The 18,046-nt window shown below is 37.8% G+C and overlaps 1 protein-coding gene across 1 annotated transcript in view; it reads right to left on the bottom strand.

Annotated features, from left to right (window-relative positions):
- Positions 1-1,081: 1,081 nt before the first annotated feature.
- The window catches only part of ACTR2 (actin related protein 2), a 38,408-nt gene continuing 21,443 nt past the window's right edge, over positions 1,082-18,046 (bottom strand). Inside the window, exons 5-9 of the mRNA XM_042932473.1 lie at positions 17,563-17,699; positions 15,591-15,740; positions 11,682-11,827; positions 8,154-8,286; positions 1,082-4,139 (exon numbers count right to left, since the gene is read on the bottom strand). Coding sequence (XP_042788407.1) covers positions 3,969-4,139; positions 8,154-8,286; positions 11,682-11,827; positions 15,591-15,740; positions 17,563-17,699 — 737 coding nt within the window. The 3' untranslated portion in view covers positions 1,082-3,968. The remainder of the gene's footprint in view (positions 4,140-8,153; positions 8,287-11,681; positions 11,828-15,590; positions 15,741-17,562; positions 17,700-18,046) is intronic.

Raw genomic sequence — 18,046 nt, 5'->3', positions numbered from 1 at the left:
AAGGAGAATTATTTGCAGTCCTTCCCAGTCTTTTTCCTCTAGTGGCTGGGGAGGAACTGAGGCTAGATATGAGACAGGACACGAACTGTTCTCCTAAAGAATCATTTGGATTCCCCCTACCCAGATAGAGATTTTACATCTAACACAACATGAGATGCTTATGATAGGTGCAAATAACACAAAAGAACACGTTTTACACAACACAAAGTAAAATACTTACATTAGGCACAAAGCATTTTTTTTTTGTCACTGCCATGGTGCAGATGATTTAAACAAAAGTAACTATGGTTTAATAGCTTCTTTCTCCCTAACTTCAGATGTTATTTAAACAATGAAGAGCAAGATGCTTTAGGAGGTTTTTAAAATACTTACTACAAAAATCGGTGGAATTTATACAACAGCTGCCTTATTTACAGCCCCAACACGAGTTTTTCTATTCTATAGCTAAGGTTACTTACAATATAGTGGTTAAAGTCAGCAATTTGGCCTTTACAAGGTATTCAAGCTTTTAATAGGTCAATTTGAGCTGGAGGAAAAAAGTGAGACTACAAATACTCCGGGTATTGTGGGTAGTTGGTCAATTAGTCCAAGATTAGATTACGTGTTAAATATTGAGCTAAAATAATTCCTTGAGCTTCTGGTTCACTGTCGTTGGGTGCCCTTACTAATGGTTCTAAAGTTAGTGCAGTTCCACACGTAATTATACAGTGGTCAAAGTTTATGGGCGAAGAAAAACAAACGAAGAGCATTAAAACACTCATTCTATCACCAAGGAGACCAAGGAGCAGTGCCCAGTAACTTCTTCCTCTGTAACACACGGGGACGGCTGTCACATTATTCTGGCAACTAAGAGCTTGGTAAGACACCAGAGGCAAACCTCAGGAAGTCCTGGGGGAACGTGGCCATGAAGGGAGCAATGAAATCCAAGCGTACAAGTTCATGAAGAAGGATAAACAAAAATTCTATCAGCTACTCCTCAGCCCCTATCCTCAAAGACAAGTATGAAAGTAAAGGAAGGTGAGTTTTTAAAAAGTTCACCCTTTAGTTGTGTTAAAAATAATATGCCAAAAGTCTGCAAATGAGCTAAAAGGTCTTTGAAAAGGGTCAAGTTACATATATATCTGTCTAGCTTTCCTAATACTGCAAAAGCCACCTTAAGTCTTTCAGGAAACAAAACAGTTTGCTTGCGGAGGGAGGGGGGACCCTCTAATACAGCTGTACCTGTAATTTGCTCTTACTGCTAGTTTTTTCCTTTCCTTATTTAAAATCACACCAAAGATAAAGACGTTTTTTAGCCAAATAAAAACACAACATTGAACGGAACTTGGCCTAACAACTAGCATGGAATTGTCAATCCATCTTGCATTAGCAAAAATGAAACATGAATAAAAATACGAAAATGAAACTAAAGAGAAAAATGTTAACAGGCAAAACCAAGATAAAATTCAAATTTACTTTCAAAAATCTGATTTTATTTTCTGAATCAAAAAGAAGTGTATTCACGTTAAATGTAGAATGTTTAACTCTCCATTGATCTCGCAAAACACTTTCCAGATATTGTTAACAGTGCTCAGAACTGTGTAAAAGTCAACATCCAATACCATGTTTTAAAGAAAGAAGTTTAAATGTAGGACTTATTTCTAAGAAACCCTTCTCAAAGGTCAAGGCATTGGCAATTCTAATTTAATAAGAAATTTTAATCATTATTGGAAATTTAAGTGACAATGGCTCTCAAGAGCTAAAAATCAGATCTCTTTTAAAACAGAAAATATGTTAGTTTGAGGGACTCCCACCTGACAACTCCAGTCAAACCTAATATTTCAACTACCCCCCAAATAACTAAATACATTATTTTGCCTTGGAATAGGAAAATTAGAAAATGGAATTTTAAAATTATACTATATATATAAATACACCATTTTAACTGTCCTGTTTGCTAGCAGAATACTGAAATTAAAACCAAATTCTACATTCAAGGGGCAAATGATAAATGCTCTCTCATTGTTGTAAGAGTCCATCCTTGTCCTTGTTGTTTTCTACCCCCATAATTAAAATCACGACCAAAGGCCAAGAGTTCATCCAATTTACCTGAAATGAACAGCTGGTAGGTACTGGTCCTACATGTGTGTCCTTTAACAAGTCCAGGACTCAAAAGGCTAGGGGGAGTTCGAACATGATTTAGGAACACTTGAGAATTCCAAAATGACTGACACCCATGTCCCTAAAATCTAGTACACTTTATTCATAGGCTATTCACGTGTACTGAGGCATGTCCAGCATGCAGGTTAACTTCTTTTACTTGTTCAAAGTGAGGTAAAACAGACAAAAAATACTTAATATGAACAGAAGCTGCATTATTAAAACTAACCTTCTTTTGCTGCTTATTTCATGTAAACTGACTTTTAAGTTTTTTCACAAAAAAGGTCTTAAAGCCAATAATTTTTCCAAATGTAGTCACCTAAAAACTAAGCTTCCTCTTTCAAAGCCATTATTAGTAAAGAATATTTTGAAATGAAGGAAAACATTTTTCCCCCAGAATCTGCATTTTGTACTTAGCATGATAGAGTTTCTTATTCCTTTATTTTTCAAATTTAGAAAGAATTCAAATCTGAGTACTATTTGATATTTTTTTCAGATACAAAGCAGTACCAACAGATTCATAAATATGATTTTCTGACACAGAAAAGTCTGCTACCACTTACAAAATACCAACAATTCTTCTTTCAGGCATAAGACGACTGAGACTTACTAGTTATGATTCCTTTTTCAGCACAAATACAAATTTAAATCTTGATTTTTTTTTTGCCAACAACATTTTAAGTAGTCAAATTATACTCCACTTCCAGACTGCAAATTAAAATAATAAAAAGACTAATGAAAATTACCCAACTGGCAACAAGTCCCATATTTCAATGTTATTTTTAACCCCCAAATTGTAACCTACCGCCAGTAATTATTTATATGTGTCTACTTCTTCTTATTAAATCAGCACTGGTCAGTTATGTCAAAGAGTAACTGTAAGAATGGTACTTGGCACTGGAGTACCTTAATGCTTCTGGTATAGAAAGAAGCATTCTTAAGCACTTTTCTAATCTGTACTTGGAATTTCCAAAAGCATTTTTAAATTGTCAATTGTCCACTGATAGATTCTAGGGAGTCTATTCCCAGCTAACATGGTTGATTTCAAAAATAAAAATTAAAAAAAAATCGCTAAGCCACATGGTAATGGAGTATTACACTTGCTCTTTACATCAAATGGAAACAGTTCCAGGCAGACCAAAAGTCGAAGAAAACCTGCCAAATCAAAGGACTGGAAATAGATTTCATCTTACATACCTCAGAGCAGAGAAGCTCAAAAATTAAAAAGTCCAAAGACCACCCCTTCCCCCCACGCAAAATCCCATCCCAAACACTTTAATTCTGAGCCTAACATTTCCCTACAATGTTAATTCCAGAAGCTTTAAGGTACTTAAACTGTGCAGTAACTGTTGAAAGCACCACACCACAGAGGAAATGCCATAAAGGGTTCAGCAGCTGCCCACCCATCCCTTACCACCCCCACCCCAATAATATGTAAAAGCTCCTGTTAAAGTTTTTTTCTTATGCTAATAAAGGCATACCACCTAGTGTGCTAAAGACTAAAACTAGCAGCATTAGAGCAGTAAAGTGAAAATAGGAAGCCGACAGGAATGATCTAAATGCCTACTTAGAAGAAACAAAGCAGCAGACAGGGGGACCCTTTGCCCTCTCGTTGTGTTTGTAGGGAAGTGGCTGAATTAAACAGATTTACCCACTTCAACAAAAATTTAACAAAGCTTCCCCCAAGACACCAGAATAAAACCTGACCTTTCCAGTCAAAGGGCACAGAGAGGACTCTTCCACGTCCTGGAGTTGAACGAGTTCAAAGATTGGCAAAAAGGAAAAAAGAAAGCATTAGGGGTGTGATGCGACCAAGCTCTGGAGTGAGTTTATCGAACAGTCACACCAAGTTTCTCCAGCACACGGACACCCTTTTCTTGGTATTCTTGTCGGGTCATCCAGAAGTTGTCTTTGTCTTTCATGATATCTGCCAGAACTGCACCACCCAGGAACACCATGTGCTTTCTGCGCGGTGGATCTTCGATACGGATCTTAAATTTCTAAAGGAGAAAGAGGGGATCACAAAGTGTCACTCGTGCATAATGCTTTCTGCTTTATGACAATGACTGTTCATACATTCTCCTGTTGAATTCTCACAACAGTCCTGTGAGGTAAGCAGGACGGTGCGATTTGGTATCTGAGGTACAGAGATATTTTTTGTAATCTGCCAAAAGCTCACAACTAGGAGATCATACATCCACCCCAGAGTGCTTAGAGCAGTCCTGATTTACACTTGTTGCCGCATCACTATTAACAACGCCCTCTGTCACTCTCAGAAGTGTCTTGATTTGGACAACAAATTCCACGATCAGCCTACTGACAGAGCCCAAGTACCACAGTCCTGATTGTGGCAGGTTTTCCCATCAACTGGTGATGACCACATGAGCAAACCATTTAGCCAGATGTCAAGTCAAGAGTTTGGGTAAGAGGACTTCTATGGTTTCTTCAAGGTCTAACGCCTCTGATTGCAGTCCCATGTAAGAGTAAGACCGAAATTCTTTTCTTATAAGCAAAGCTCACTTTCTATTGCTTCAAATTGAAATGAAACGTTCTCAAAATAAACAAGACCAAGTATTGTCAAATAAACCTTGGGGATGCTGGAAAAAATCAAAACAGTAACCAAAATTAAAGTGGGAAAAGTTTTATAATCTTTAGCCACTATTGACTGCCTAATAAAAATACACCTCAATCTGTGTGATCAGTCCACGCTTCAAAGAGAAACCTTAAAATGCCATGGTTTAATTTACTGTGCCACAAATCCTGCAAGACTCCAAGTAAACTCTGTCATGTTAAGTTGTCTTCACGTCACATAAATGGAACTGTGAGATCTGATAGTATATGACACATAAAAACACCAGTTTACTTACATAAAAAAAAGGGGGGGCCTGGCTGTGTTCCAATAAAACTTTATTTATAAAAACAGCCAGAAGTGAAATTAGTCAGAGAAAGACAAATATCATACGACTTCACTCATACGAGGACTTTAAGATACAAAACAGCTGAACATAAGGGAAGGGAAGCAAAAATAATATAAAAACAGGGAGGGGGACAAAACATAAGAGACTCTTAAATATGGAGAACAAACAGAAGGTTACTGGAGGGGGTGTGGGAGGGGGGATGGGCTAAATGGGTAAGGGGTACTAAGGAATCTGCTCCTGAAATCACTGTTGCACTATATGCTAACTAACTTGGATGTAAACTAAAAAAATAATGGCCCCTCAAGACCCTGCTGCCCCTGCAGCTCTCTCAACTGGCTGCTGGTTTCCTCACACGACCACCTTCCTAACCTTGGAGGTTCTGATCAACTGTTGCTCTTCACTGCTGCGCCTCTCTCCCTCCTCCCTACAACTCCAAAGTTGAAGCTCATTCTATTAGACCATTCCATCCACCACTCCTCCTTGCCAAGTCACCTACAGGACCCCCAGGTTTCTTCCTCTCATCCCTGCTCCTACTGTGCATGGGGGTACGCTCTCACCACCATTTCCTGGTGTTATCCTTAGTGACTTTGTCCTCTGCCTCTCAAAACACCGACTTGGGTGTTCAACTCTCTACTTTGTAGCTGCCCTCAAGGAACTGAACACAACAGGTGAGAAACTCAAAAGTGTTGGTTTGACTGCATCGCTTACCTTACTTGAGCCCCTCAGTGCAGCACGGCAACCCCATTACATGTCTTCTCTCTTCTCTCCAACACAACCATTTCACACCTCCTCCTCCATTTCATAAACCTCCGTCTCCTGTCTCCTCCCTCTGAGCCTGCGAATGCATCCTTTTACATCCTTCTTTCTTCCTCCCTCCCCCAACAATCTATTCACACCAGACTTAGTGATTCTTTTTTAAAAACAAAAAAACAACTTGAACTCACGAGCCTGAGATCAGACCTGAGCTATCAAGAGTCAGACACTTAACCGACTGAGTGAGCCACCCAGGCAAACCCAGGCTCTGTGATTCTTTAAAAACAAGTCAGATCCGGGGCACCTGGGTGGCTGAGTCGGTTAAGCATCTGACTTCAGCTCAGGTCATGATCTTGTGGTCTGCTGAGTTCAAGCCCCACATCAGGCTCTGTGCTGACAACTCAGAGCCTGGAACCTGCTTCAGATTCTGTGTCTTCCTCTCTCTCTGCCCCTCTCCCGCTTGCACTTTATCCCTCTCTCTCAAAAATAAATAACCATTAAAAACAAAACAAAAAAAAGAAGTCAGATCTTATCACTTCTCTGCTCAAAACCCTCCCAAGGCTTTCTATCTCATTAGGACTAAAGCTAAATCCTTTACTGTGTCTGAAAAAGACCTACATCCTGACAACCCAGGGCTTTGGCACTTGGTATTCCTGCCTAGAAGATTCTTCCCGCAGGTAGTCACATGGCTCACCCGCTCACTCCGTTCTCTGCTCAGAACTGATCTCATCAGAGTCTTTCCCTGACCACACAACACGAACGATCAAGCCATCTCCCCAATCACTACCACTTACTAGCCCCTGACCTCACTTTAGTTTTCTTCACAGTGTTTATTACTATTGAAGTATTATTCATAGAATAAAAGCAGTGATTTTGTTTCTATTTACCACTGTTTTGATTGTTCTAGCACCTAAGACAAGTGTTTAACACCCAGAAGGATGTCAAGAAATTTTTGCTGAATAAGGAAATAATCACCTGAGGCTAATTTTAAATTGTATGTATAACTCAATAAAATCAGACAAATAAGCGGAGTACTTAGACAACATGGCTCCTTTTGAGTCTTTTAATTTGTTTAATGTATGTGAGTCCGTACTCAATTTAATTTCCACAATTCGAGTCACAGATGTGACATTAGTATCTCCAAAACACAAGTCCTCTGTAATATGTAATCTCATTATCTAACAGCCAATCAAAGTTGTTGGGACAAAGAGAAGAACTCAGAACTGAATGACTTCTGGCTGAATGCAGAGTAAACGTACTGTACTTCACACACTCCAGTGTTTGTAGAAGAAAAATCAATCCCAAATAACCATCAAGTATTACATACTAGTTTAAAAATCTCTCTCTATTCTACACATCAACAACTACCAATTTAAGTCTGTTTCAAGAGCCAGGATAGCTGGGGAGACAAAATATTTGACACATGGTGTTTTACAATCTGATTAGGGAGATAAGACATATGCAAGAAACAGCCAGAAAAATAGCCTAGAATCAGAAATGAGACAGTCCAAGGGTAGCACTGAAGGCTGGTTACATATCCAAAAATGTAAAAAAAAAAACACAAACTCAAAACCCCCAAAGAGGCATTTCTCTCTCCATAGTACAGCAGTCCCCTCTTATCTGTGGTTTTGTCTTCTGTGGTTTGCTACCCATGGTCTGGAAGCAGATGATCCTCTCTCTGACGTATCACTACATTCACAAGGCCTACGTAGAACACCTCGCTTGATCTCCTCACGCAGGCAATTTGTCATCTCACATCATCACAGAAGAGTGAGTATAGTACAAGAAGATATTTTGAGAGAGAGACCACATTCCTATAACTTTTATTCCAGTATATTGTTATAACTGTCCTATTTTATTACCGTCGTTTTTTACTGTGCCTAATTTAGAAAGTAAACTTTATCACAGGCATTCACGTATAGGAAAAAATCGTATACGTGGGATCCAGTACTATCTGCGGTTTTAGGCGTCCACTGGGGCCTTCAAACGTATCCCCCGCAGAAAAGGGGGACTCCTATAAGGCAGGTTCTTCCCGTGCATTTAGAGGCACCCTGACTCCAGGCTGTTACAGATGAATCAGAACATTTGGCCCTGGATCTCACTGCTTCCAGCCACTGACTCAGAGGTGACCAGGTAGGTGAGGTGACCAGGTGGCACAAGCATTCTGAAAGAGAGTTTACCTCGAACCATTCACTTCCTCTTATCTCTTCAAGGCTGCAAGTGACTGTATTAATAATTAGTTTAGGAAGACTTCATGCTCCCTCTGGTGGTTGTCAAGATTCACAAGCTACTTTACAGGGTTTTAAAAGTATGTTAACAGCTGGATTATTGATTGATACTTACAGAAAGTTTTTCCACATCTCCCTTTAAAACTCGTTCTAAGTAAAGCTGTTTAAGTTCTCGTTCCAACCGTGACGGCAGTCCAGGGTACATAGTAGAACCTCCAGAAAGCACAATGTGCTTATAGAATTCAGATCTAGAAGGACACAAAAGGTATTCATTTAGGGTTTCTGATGAGGAAAATAGTCTCTCAGAGCTCCTTTTTGTCTGTCAGCTTCAGGGGACTGCTGGGAGAATTAAATAAAATCCAACATGGAAATCACAGGGCTGAATGTTTGCTATTAATACTGTTATAACAAACCCTCTCTACATGTAAAATAATTATAATTTTAACGAGAATACTTCTAAAGCACTTGACACAGGTTCCTGCAAATGTAACTGAACCTTTTAATAACGACCATAGTTTACATTACAAACTTCCATATTCGGACTGTGTTATCACAGTGCTTCCCCGGAGCCACTGTGTGATGTGGTTGTTTACTATAATTAACCATTTTCTACTATGATTTCAGTTCTTGCTTTTCAATGTTTACATTTGCCTTTTGTAGTTTTCCCTTTTGTTCCTTTGCCTTGAGACTGTCCGCTGTTATTTCTGGTTAGACTGATGTGTTTTGCTTCATATAGCAGTCCTCTCTTCCTTGAATATGCTGCTCTTATCATACCGATAATCAAATCTAAAATAACTGCTATGTACTAAAAGTGATTTAACCGAGTGAGGGTCTGAGGAACTCTTTTCATTGTAAAGTTAGTTCAGGAGCTGAGTCACATTTATTTTGGCCTCATTCAAACTGGCTTCTAGGTTCTCAGTGGAAGAAATTCTCAATTTGTTAACCCCAGCTTCTAGAAGAGCAGTATTTTCTATCTACCTGCAGAAGTATGCACGTGAACGTAGCCTATGCCAAGCAGTTAAGGTGACATGTACCCACTAGTGTTTACATGAACACTTTCAAAATGCAGAACACACAACAGCTGAGTTGTGCCACTTCCTAATGCCAGCTCCGTTGAAAGGGTACCGAACCTGAGTCCAGGGCTTCAGGCATGCCAACGCCTGACTCACCACTGAGAGGCATGCACTTTAAAATGCAATTTTACTATCAGTGATCATTAAATCAAGGGACAAAAGCGTCTACCTAATCCCTACTAAGAGAATTTACTCCCTACTCCAAGTCTAGATTTCTGATCGTCTTCCATCAAATTTATAGCTTGTTATAAGCCAACTGCGATTTTTATTAATTTCCTTTATTATCCTGCTCCTCAGCCATCCCACAAAAATTAGTTTGGTGGTTATTTAATGCTGAGTTAAAAAGACAAGTAAGCAAACACCTGCTTTACAAAATGCTTCTGAGTGAATTCCTCTATAACCTAGCTATGTAGGAGGGCTTTCCAAATATGACTCAAATCAATTCTAGATGCAATATAAGATATGAATTTATTTAATAACTACGTAAAAACAAATTTCTGCATAGCCAAAAACACCATAAGCAAGAGACAAATGGAAAATTAGGAGAAGTATCTGCAATAGATCACAGAACTAGCTATAATAGCAAAAGAACTTTTAAAACGTGAGGGGAAAATATTACAAAAATTCCATACACGAAGAAGCAAAAGCCATGAATAACAACAGTCCTAAACAAAGAAAAACATGCTCAACTCCACTCTTAAGGAAAATACAAATTAAAACTACACTGAGGTATCATTTACACTCACCAGACTGGCATAAAAGTTAAAAAGTCACCACACTGTGAACAAGCTGTGGGGACACAGGTGCCCTCACCTGTTGCTGGTGGGAAGGAGAAAGGTACAACCCGCACAGTGAGGAACTGAGCAGTAACAAAACTACATGCATTTATTTACCTTTTGGCCCAACAACTCCCCCTCTAGAAATTTTTTCAGAATGTTCATGCCCAACAATACAAAAATAAAGCGTACACAAGGTTATTAATTGCAGCATTATTTGCACAAATACTGGAATCTACCTAAATAACCAAGATTCACGGAATAAACGGATATGTATACACTAGAAAAAGGAAGATGATCCCTAGGAAGTGGTACAGGATTGTTTAGGGCATACTAAGTGAAAGAAGGGCAAAAAAGCATTTTTACTATGCTCCCTTTTGTGTAAGAAAAAATAAACATAGAAAGGATAAACCTGAAACTAATGAGACCATTTACCTATAAGAGGGAGGGGGACTAGGGTGGAGAACAAGGGGCAGGGAGAGTAATAATACTTCAAAGAATACTTTTTGTATAGTTTTGACTATATGGTAATGCTTCACCTACAAAATTAAAGAAAGGCCAGGAATATCCTGTGCCACAAAACACAATGTGCTCAAAAAGATAACAGCACATCAAAGGACGCAAGACCCTGTTTGAAGGGGCTCTGGCCAAATCAGGAACAATTTGAGCATTAAAATAAATAAAAATGGTAATGAATTATAATCCACTGTACAAAATCATGAGTCCACACTGATAACAAATAAAACAAGGAAAAGTGCTTCCTTATGCTAGAATGTCAACTAATACATATAAAAGGAATGACAGAATTAGGAAATCACCTTTTTGCAACCACAACAAAAATGCATTTAGGCATTTTAGCATCAATAGATGCTAAAAGGGGTGGGGGGCAGAGTTTAATGAGGAACAGGAGATCAAGACAGTCTCAAAGTATTTTCCCACAAATTACTTAGAAACTAAGAAAGAAAAACTACAAAAACTAAACAGGAAACTTCATTAAGAGCTTAATACTAACATCACCAATAAGGAAACAACAGATCTCATATCTGGATGTGGCACCCTGAGAAGGACTCATCACTTAAGTAGTATTCTAGTCCCAAATGCGTAACCTGAATCTATTCATGAGAAAAAATTCAAACTCAAGTTGAGAAAAGTTTTCTAAAATAATTGGCCTGTACTCTAAAAAGATGTCAATGTCATGAAAGACTGAAGAACTGTGCCCAAGAGACATGACAACTACATACCCTGTGTGATCCTCAACTTGATAATCTCCTGGGGAAAAGAAAAACTATATAAAGGGCATTATTGGGACAGTAGATGAAAGTGACAAATGGATGGCACATGACAGTGTATCAGTTATCAATCTCCTGAGCTCAATAACTGCACTGTGGCTATAGAAGAGAATACCTCTGTTCCCAGGAAATAAAAAGAGAATATTAAGGAGTAGAGAGGACTTATACATTCAACATACTCTCAGATGGCTCAAGAAAAAAGAGAGAATGACAGAAAGAACATGAAGAATGTTAAACTTAGTAGAATGCAAAACTGAAAAAAGAGTATACATGAGTTATCTGTATTATTCCTGAAAGTTTTCCTTAAGTTTTAAACTATGAAAAAAAAATTTTAAGTGGTTTCTGAGGCATAATGATATATATTCAACACCCAGTGCCACCCTCAAAAAATTATTTTGCCTTACCTGTTCAAAAACATGAGTGAGCTAATAGACAACTTGGCCATTTTAACTACACACATTCCATCTACTGATAAATAACTTGGAAGCCATCATCTATAATGTACCTGGTATCAATGTCAGCTGCCTGGATTGTGTTAAAAAGCAATTCAGCAACACCCACGCCCTCAACATTGATCAAGTGAGGCTGAAATAAAGCTTCTGGTGCTTCAAATCTCTCTCCCCCAACTTTGATAATGCGGCCATCTGGGAGCTAGAAACCAAGAATAACCAGGTATTAGTCAGCAAAACGTTATTAAAAAATTTCCCAGTGTTCTCTAGAACACTATTAAACACATCTGTTCTATAACCAAAATCATTACCAGCAACATATTATTCCCACAATAAATTCTTGAAAAAGAAAAAAGGTAAAATAAAATATATTTAGATAGCTGTTCTGCTTTTCAATGCAGAACATGCCATCACACCATGCTCCAACACAGCAGGAATTTCTTGGAACAACCACCAAGGCACGAGTGCATTACGTTCCTTTGCTGTGTGCAGCTAAGCATAAAAAGGAAATGTTCATAAACCACTGCATTTGGATTACTGCTGGTGTCAATGCTGCTTCTCTATTGTAACACATCTGTGATTTTATGTATATTTTTACCATGTGGCATAGACACATATAGTTAAAAATGTTAATTTCTTTCACCAAATAATTATACCGTGAAACGTTACTATTTTGCCATCAAAACACTTTATATATCATGTGTAAAGCTTCTGTCAAATCATTTAATCCAAAAAATGTGTTTTTTTAGTTTATTTATTTTTGAGAGAGAGAGCATGGTTAAGGGGGGAGGGGCACAGAGAGAGAGAGAGAGAGAGAGAGAGAGAGAGAGAGAGAATCCCAAGCAGGTTCCATGGGATCCCATGAACCATGAGACCACGGCCTAAGCCAAAACCAAGAGTTAAATGCTCAACTGACTGAGCCACCTAGTCACCCCTAGACTACTTTTATTAAGCAATTCTGTGTCCTATTTACTAGACCCTGTTAATAAATTTTATTTTATTTATTTGTTTGTTTGTTTATGAGGGAGAGAGAAGGAGAGAGAGTGCAGAGCCCGGTGTGGGGCTCAAGCTCATCTGACACGGGACTCAAGCTCACCAACTGTGAGATCATGACCTGAGCCGAAGTCAGATGCTTAAACCGAGCAGGCACCCTTAAAACATTTTTTTTTACATTTTATTTTTAAGTAATCTCTACACCTACATGGGGCTTGAACTCACAACCCTGAGATTAAGAGTTGCATGCTCTACCTACCGAGCCAGTCAGGCTCCCCTCTAGCCCCCATTAAATTTTAAATAATGGATAAACATAATTTTAATTTAAGCAAATAAGATTTAAACAACAGGTCTGACATCATTACAACATAACCTTGTATAGAAAACTCTTAAGTCACATCATGTTTAACTAAATGAGAAATGTTAAGTAAAAATTTTCTCTATTTATTTTTAAAATTTTTATTTTTTAGTAAACTCTATGCCCAGTGTGTGGCATGAACGCATGACCTCAACATTAGCAGACAGATTACTCCACTGACTGAACCAGCCAGGTGCCCCCCCAAAACACCCTCTCTTAATGTCTACTTATTTTTTTTAGAGAGAGAGAGCCAGACAGACAGACAGAGGCAGAGTGTGAGTGGGGGAAAGGCAGAGAGAGACACACACACAGAATCTGAAGCAGGCTTCAGAGATCACGACCCGAGCTGAAGTCTGACGCTTAACCAACTGAGCCACCCAAGCATCCCAAAAACTCCCTCTTTTAAAACCACCTCACAACTCATTGGATTGACCTAAGTTTTAAGCATGCTTGTATATGATGGCATTTGACCCATTTCTATAGGAGATACCAGAATTAGTTTTACATGAACATTTCTCACAGTATATTTATAATACAGTAATTGTATTTAGATTCTAAAAATGACTTTTCAGTATGACAAAGTCCCACAAACCAAGCTTTTAAAACATTTACTCCATGTTTGCTATAACTGTTTACAGATATGTGCAAAAGCAATCACATTTTTCAAAACTTCCACAACTGTCTTTAAATAAATTGTATCAAGTTAAACAAACAAAACAAAACCCAAAAACAAAAAAACCCTCAAGGATACTGATTCAAACATTTATTCTTAACAAAATAAAACCATCAGGTGAGTTTAGGAACTACATGAAATTACCTAAGATATTTGGAAAAACTTTACACAGCACACTTATTGGTAAAACCTCTGTAGCTCCCATTTCCAGCCTCTCTGCCAGAGTGGCTTCTTCCTGTACTCTGGCTGTTGGCCAGCGTGGGGCCACCCAGCCTGGGAACTACCTACCTCTAGATACTGTTAAGACTGTAGGATTCTCCTCTTTTTGCACCAAATCTTATCCCATCCTTTCTCCCTCTTCACTTACTTATCAGTTTCACCAGTGTACTGGTTTTATTTGTTGTGCAAATGACAAATAAGTAAGAATTACGTGTAACATGTTTGTTATAACAACATGAGTATGAACTGCACGGGTCCTCTGACACATGGATTTTTTTTCGATAAATACAGTACAGGACTGTAAATGTATTTTCTCTTCCTTATGATTTTAATAACATTCTCTTTTCTCTAGCTTACTTTATCGTAAGAATACAGTATAATACCTATAACATACAAAATAAGTGTTAATCGACTGTTTATGTTATTGGCAAGGCAACAGCTGGCTATTAGTAAAGTTTTGGGGAAGTTGAAAGTTATACACACTGTATGGGGGGGGGGGTGGGGATTGGTGCCCCAAGCCCCTGTGCTGTTCAAGAGTCAACTGTTTTTGTAACCCACCTCAAATTCTTTGACAAAGAAGGGGAGAAATTAACAAAACATATGTACACTTCTAGTTCCCTCATCCTTTGTCTCAGGCCACTTTCTTCCTTCCCAACAAGTCAGGTAGATAAAAAATTGTACATCTAGAGGAACTGTCAAAAAAACTTCAGAAAAGAATCCCTAGGGCAAATCGTGAGATCACTAAGTTGCTTATCAATTATTTGGATCAGTATTGTTTAAAAATCAAACAATATAATTTATAAAATTAATAATTATTTTTAAAAGGACTATTTTTTACATATTTGTGTTATGTAGAGCTTACATGAATCAAATAGTTTATTTTTATTTATCTTTTTTATGAATCAAAGAGTTTAAGAATACTGTACTTGCTTTTATTTTAGTAATAACTAGATCAAAGACAAGATATGAAAGTACTTTATACCCAGATGAATATAATAGACTTAGGAGAACAACACGTTTAAAATTCAGGTAGGACCAACTCCCGTGGTGTAACCTATAACTAGGTTCTAATTCTTATTAGTTACACTTTCAAGTTAACATGTTTTGAAGATCGCATTATGAAAACACAAAGTCAGGAAAACACTGCCACCTAGTGAATTATTAGAGCAATATTACAGGATGAGCACTTTCCAAAGCATGCTTCGTAGAACGTTTGAGTCTCATGAAATGCTGGAATCCTGTAGTCTAATAAGGTTGAGAAACACGCAGTATGCTATATTCTCACAGGCACACACAAATTAGCACATCAAAGGCTCTGAAAAGTCCTTCAGTAAAGCGAAACACTCCCAAACTTACTGGACAATGTATACTCCACTGTAATTTTTGTGAAAATACTTAACATCTCAGGGAAATAACATTCTGTAAAGTGCATATTGAAAATGCTATTCCAGATATTAGAATCTCAAAATAACATCTCTTATCAATTTATATCCTAAGGTAGAAAGGCTATTTATGATTCTTGCCTTATTTCACATTATATGGTATCCTAAAATAACTTAAAAAAGATCTTATTGTGGAAAGACATAAGGTCACACACATATATATATATATATAACAACTCAAAACAAAAATACTGATTCTAAGAAAATCTCTTTAAGCACACACCAATAGTCATGGTGTTCCATTATAAAACCACACATTTTATACACTGGAAATACTTACTGTGTAAGATTCAACTAATACTGTGGTTTCTAAGGCCAGCTTCTGCTCTTGCTCAATATTATACCCAACATAACACAATTTTTCTTTAATCATGCGAACTGTTTCAAAGTCAGCAGAATGGTTGAAGGCGTATCCTCGCAAAAGAAGCAGCTGGTACAAAAAAAACAGTAAATTGACAATGAATCTGAATTGAGTTCAACTCTGGAAAAGTCATTACTGCCCACTAAATAGCTCATGTCAATAACAAATGCAATGGACAGTGGATCCTTAGGACTCACTGAATATTTCAGAAATGGGAAATATTACTTTCCATAAAAGGATATATATTTGTTTCACAAAGAGTAAAAGAATTATTAACAGTTCATGAATAATAAATGGGTAAAAGAGCTAAAAAAAAAAAAAAAAGCTAATTTAAAAAAAAGACTTGTTTGAGTACCAATGTTCAGACAGTTTTGTTAAATAATCAAGTCTTAAGTTTTAAACATTTTTATTTTAGAGAGGGAGCAAGAACGAGAAGGGGAGAAGGGGAGAAGGGGAGAGCGAGAGGAAGAATCTTAAGCAGGCTCCACTCAGCGCGGAGCCTGACATTGGGCTCAACCCCACAACCCTGGGATGATGACCTGCGTGGAAATCGAGCTGGATGCTCAACCAACTGAGCCACCCAGGCACCCCAAAACTCTATGTATTAATACATATTATTTTAGTACCGTTATCCCACAATCTGCCACTTGCTCAATCAATGCCATATTCATGAAATATCCCTAGGTCTTAGAAAGTTTTATCCCTAACTTCTAGTATTATATCTGACACGTACTAGATGGGCAAGAGCATTTGTGAATCACATAAATGATAAGAATTCAAGTAGCTGACAGAAAAAACCCTATACCATAATATGTAGCATAAACAAACTGGACTTTGCATATAAAAACTTTAAAAATAAGTCCCATTAGCTAATCTTTGTGAGAAAACCCTTGGAAAGTCCTCAGACAGAACTCTGGCCTAGAATGAGAGTATAATTCTCATTTACTTAATCTCATTATTACTCTAAATGAGACAAAAAGAACCCAATGTCAAGGTAAACACTTAATACGACCCATTTTATCACACAGATATCACCCTAGAATAGTTTCTCAACAGCAGCACCAATGACATTGTGGACCTTACAATTCTTTGTTGGAGGGCTGCCCCACTCATTGTAGGATGTTTAGTAGCATTCCCACACAGCTGTTAACAACCACAACATATCTCCAGACATTGCCAAGTGTCCCTGGGGGACAGCATCAGCTTGGCAGAGAGCCACTGACCTGGAGAGAATATTCTAAGTAACAGAATTCTGATATAGACAGTAGACTAGACTTTTTTCTCCCAATATTAAAATAAATACATATATATATATATACATGCCTCCAAATAATTGCCTTATACACTTTCTCCAGCAATGTTTATAACTAATTATACCCAGAAGTAAACTTTAATATAGTAAACACTAAAAACTGGGTTAATTCCATGAAAACTACTAAATATTAAAGTCTGGTGCAACGGGGCCCGGTTTTTAAACAAATATCGTTAATTTGCGATCACTGTATTTTCTGGGGAAGGACAAGAAAAGGCAACCCAGTCAGGATTATGGCTTTAACATATACCTGTCAAAGAAAGGTTTTATGGCAGAAAAGCCTGCCTCTATTGTTCAAGGAGGTTTTAAGGTCTCTTCTATCTTTGAAATACCTCACTGCCCAGTCCCTGGGAATAGCAAACATAATTATGTAATGATGTGTTCTATTCTCATTACTATACCGGAGAGCATGTGTATAAATCTTACTTGGATTTTTATACGAATACTGGGGTAAATGTGTCACTCCTCCAGTGGTACAGAAGATCTGCTATGGTCCTGAGATGATATATTCAAATATTGTGTTAAGTCAGTAAACACAAACTACAAAAGCTAATTTCTACAATATCTTCTTTTGCTTACCTTGATAAGGTATCTGGTAATATCCCTCCCTGCAATATCTAGTCTCCTGGTAAGGTGAGGGAGAGAAAAGCCTTCATACACTGGACAGATGTGAGTCACACCATCTCCAGAGTCCACCACTACTCCAGTTAATAAACCTGTGTGAAAACCATGAAGTCTTAAATAAAAAGCCAGACCAGAAAAAATCAAAGCCAGCAAATTTCAAAAATTAGCAGAGAAGCCAAACTAGAAACTTCCCCAACCAGAATGGTCTAGAAGCCAGCATTTCTTTATTGTTTGCTATTCTGCAGCTTACTTCTAGTATCTGGACACTAAAGTGAGTATTCTCACACATGTCTCTTGTGAGAGAGACTCTTAGTCTATGTGCCATCCCAGGAGATGGGAAGAAACAGACTCTGAGACCGAAGAATGTCTCTTAAAGCTCAGTACAATTCTTCTTCTTTCCAATTTAATCTTCATCTCCGAATTCCCTTCAAGTGCAATT

This window comes from Panthera leo, chromosome A3 (assembly GCF_018350215.1).
Source record: "Panthera leo isolate Ple1 chromosome A3, P.leo_Ple1_pat1.1, whole genome shotgun sequence".
Classification (NCBI taxonomy): domain Eukaryota; kingdom Metazoa; phylum Chordata; class Mammalia; order Carnivora; family Felidae; genus Panthera; species Panthera leo.
The sequence above is the reverse complement of the archived record's forward strand: the minus strand, read 5'-3'. Positions and strand labels throughout refer to the sequence as shown.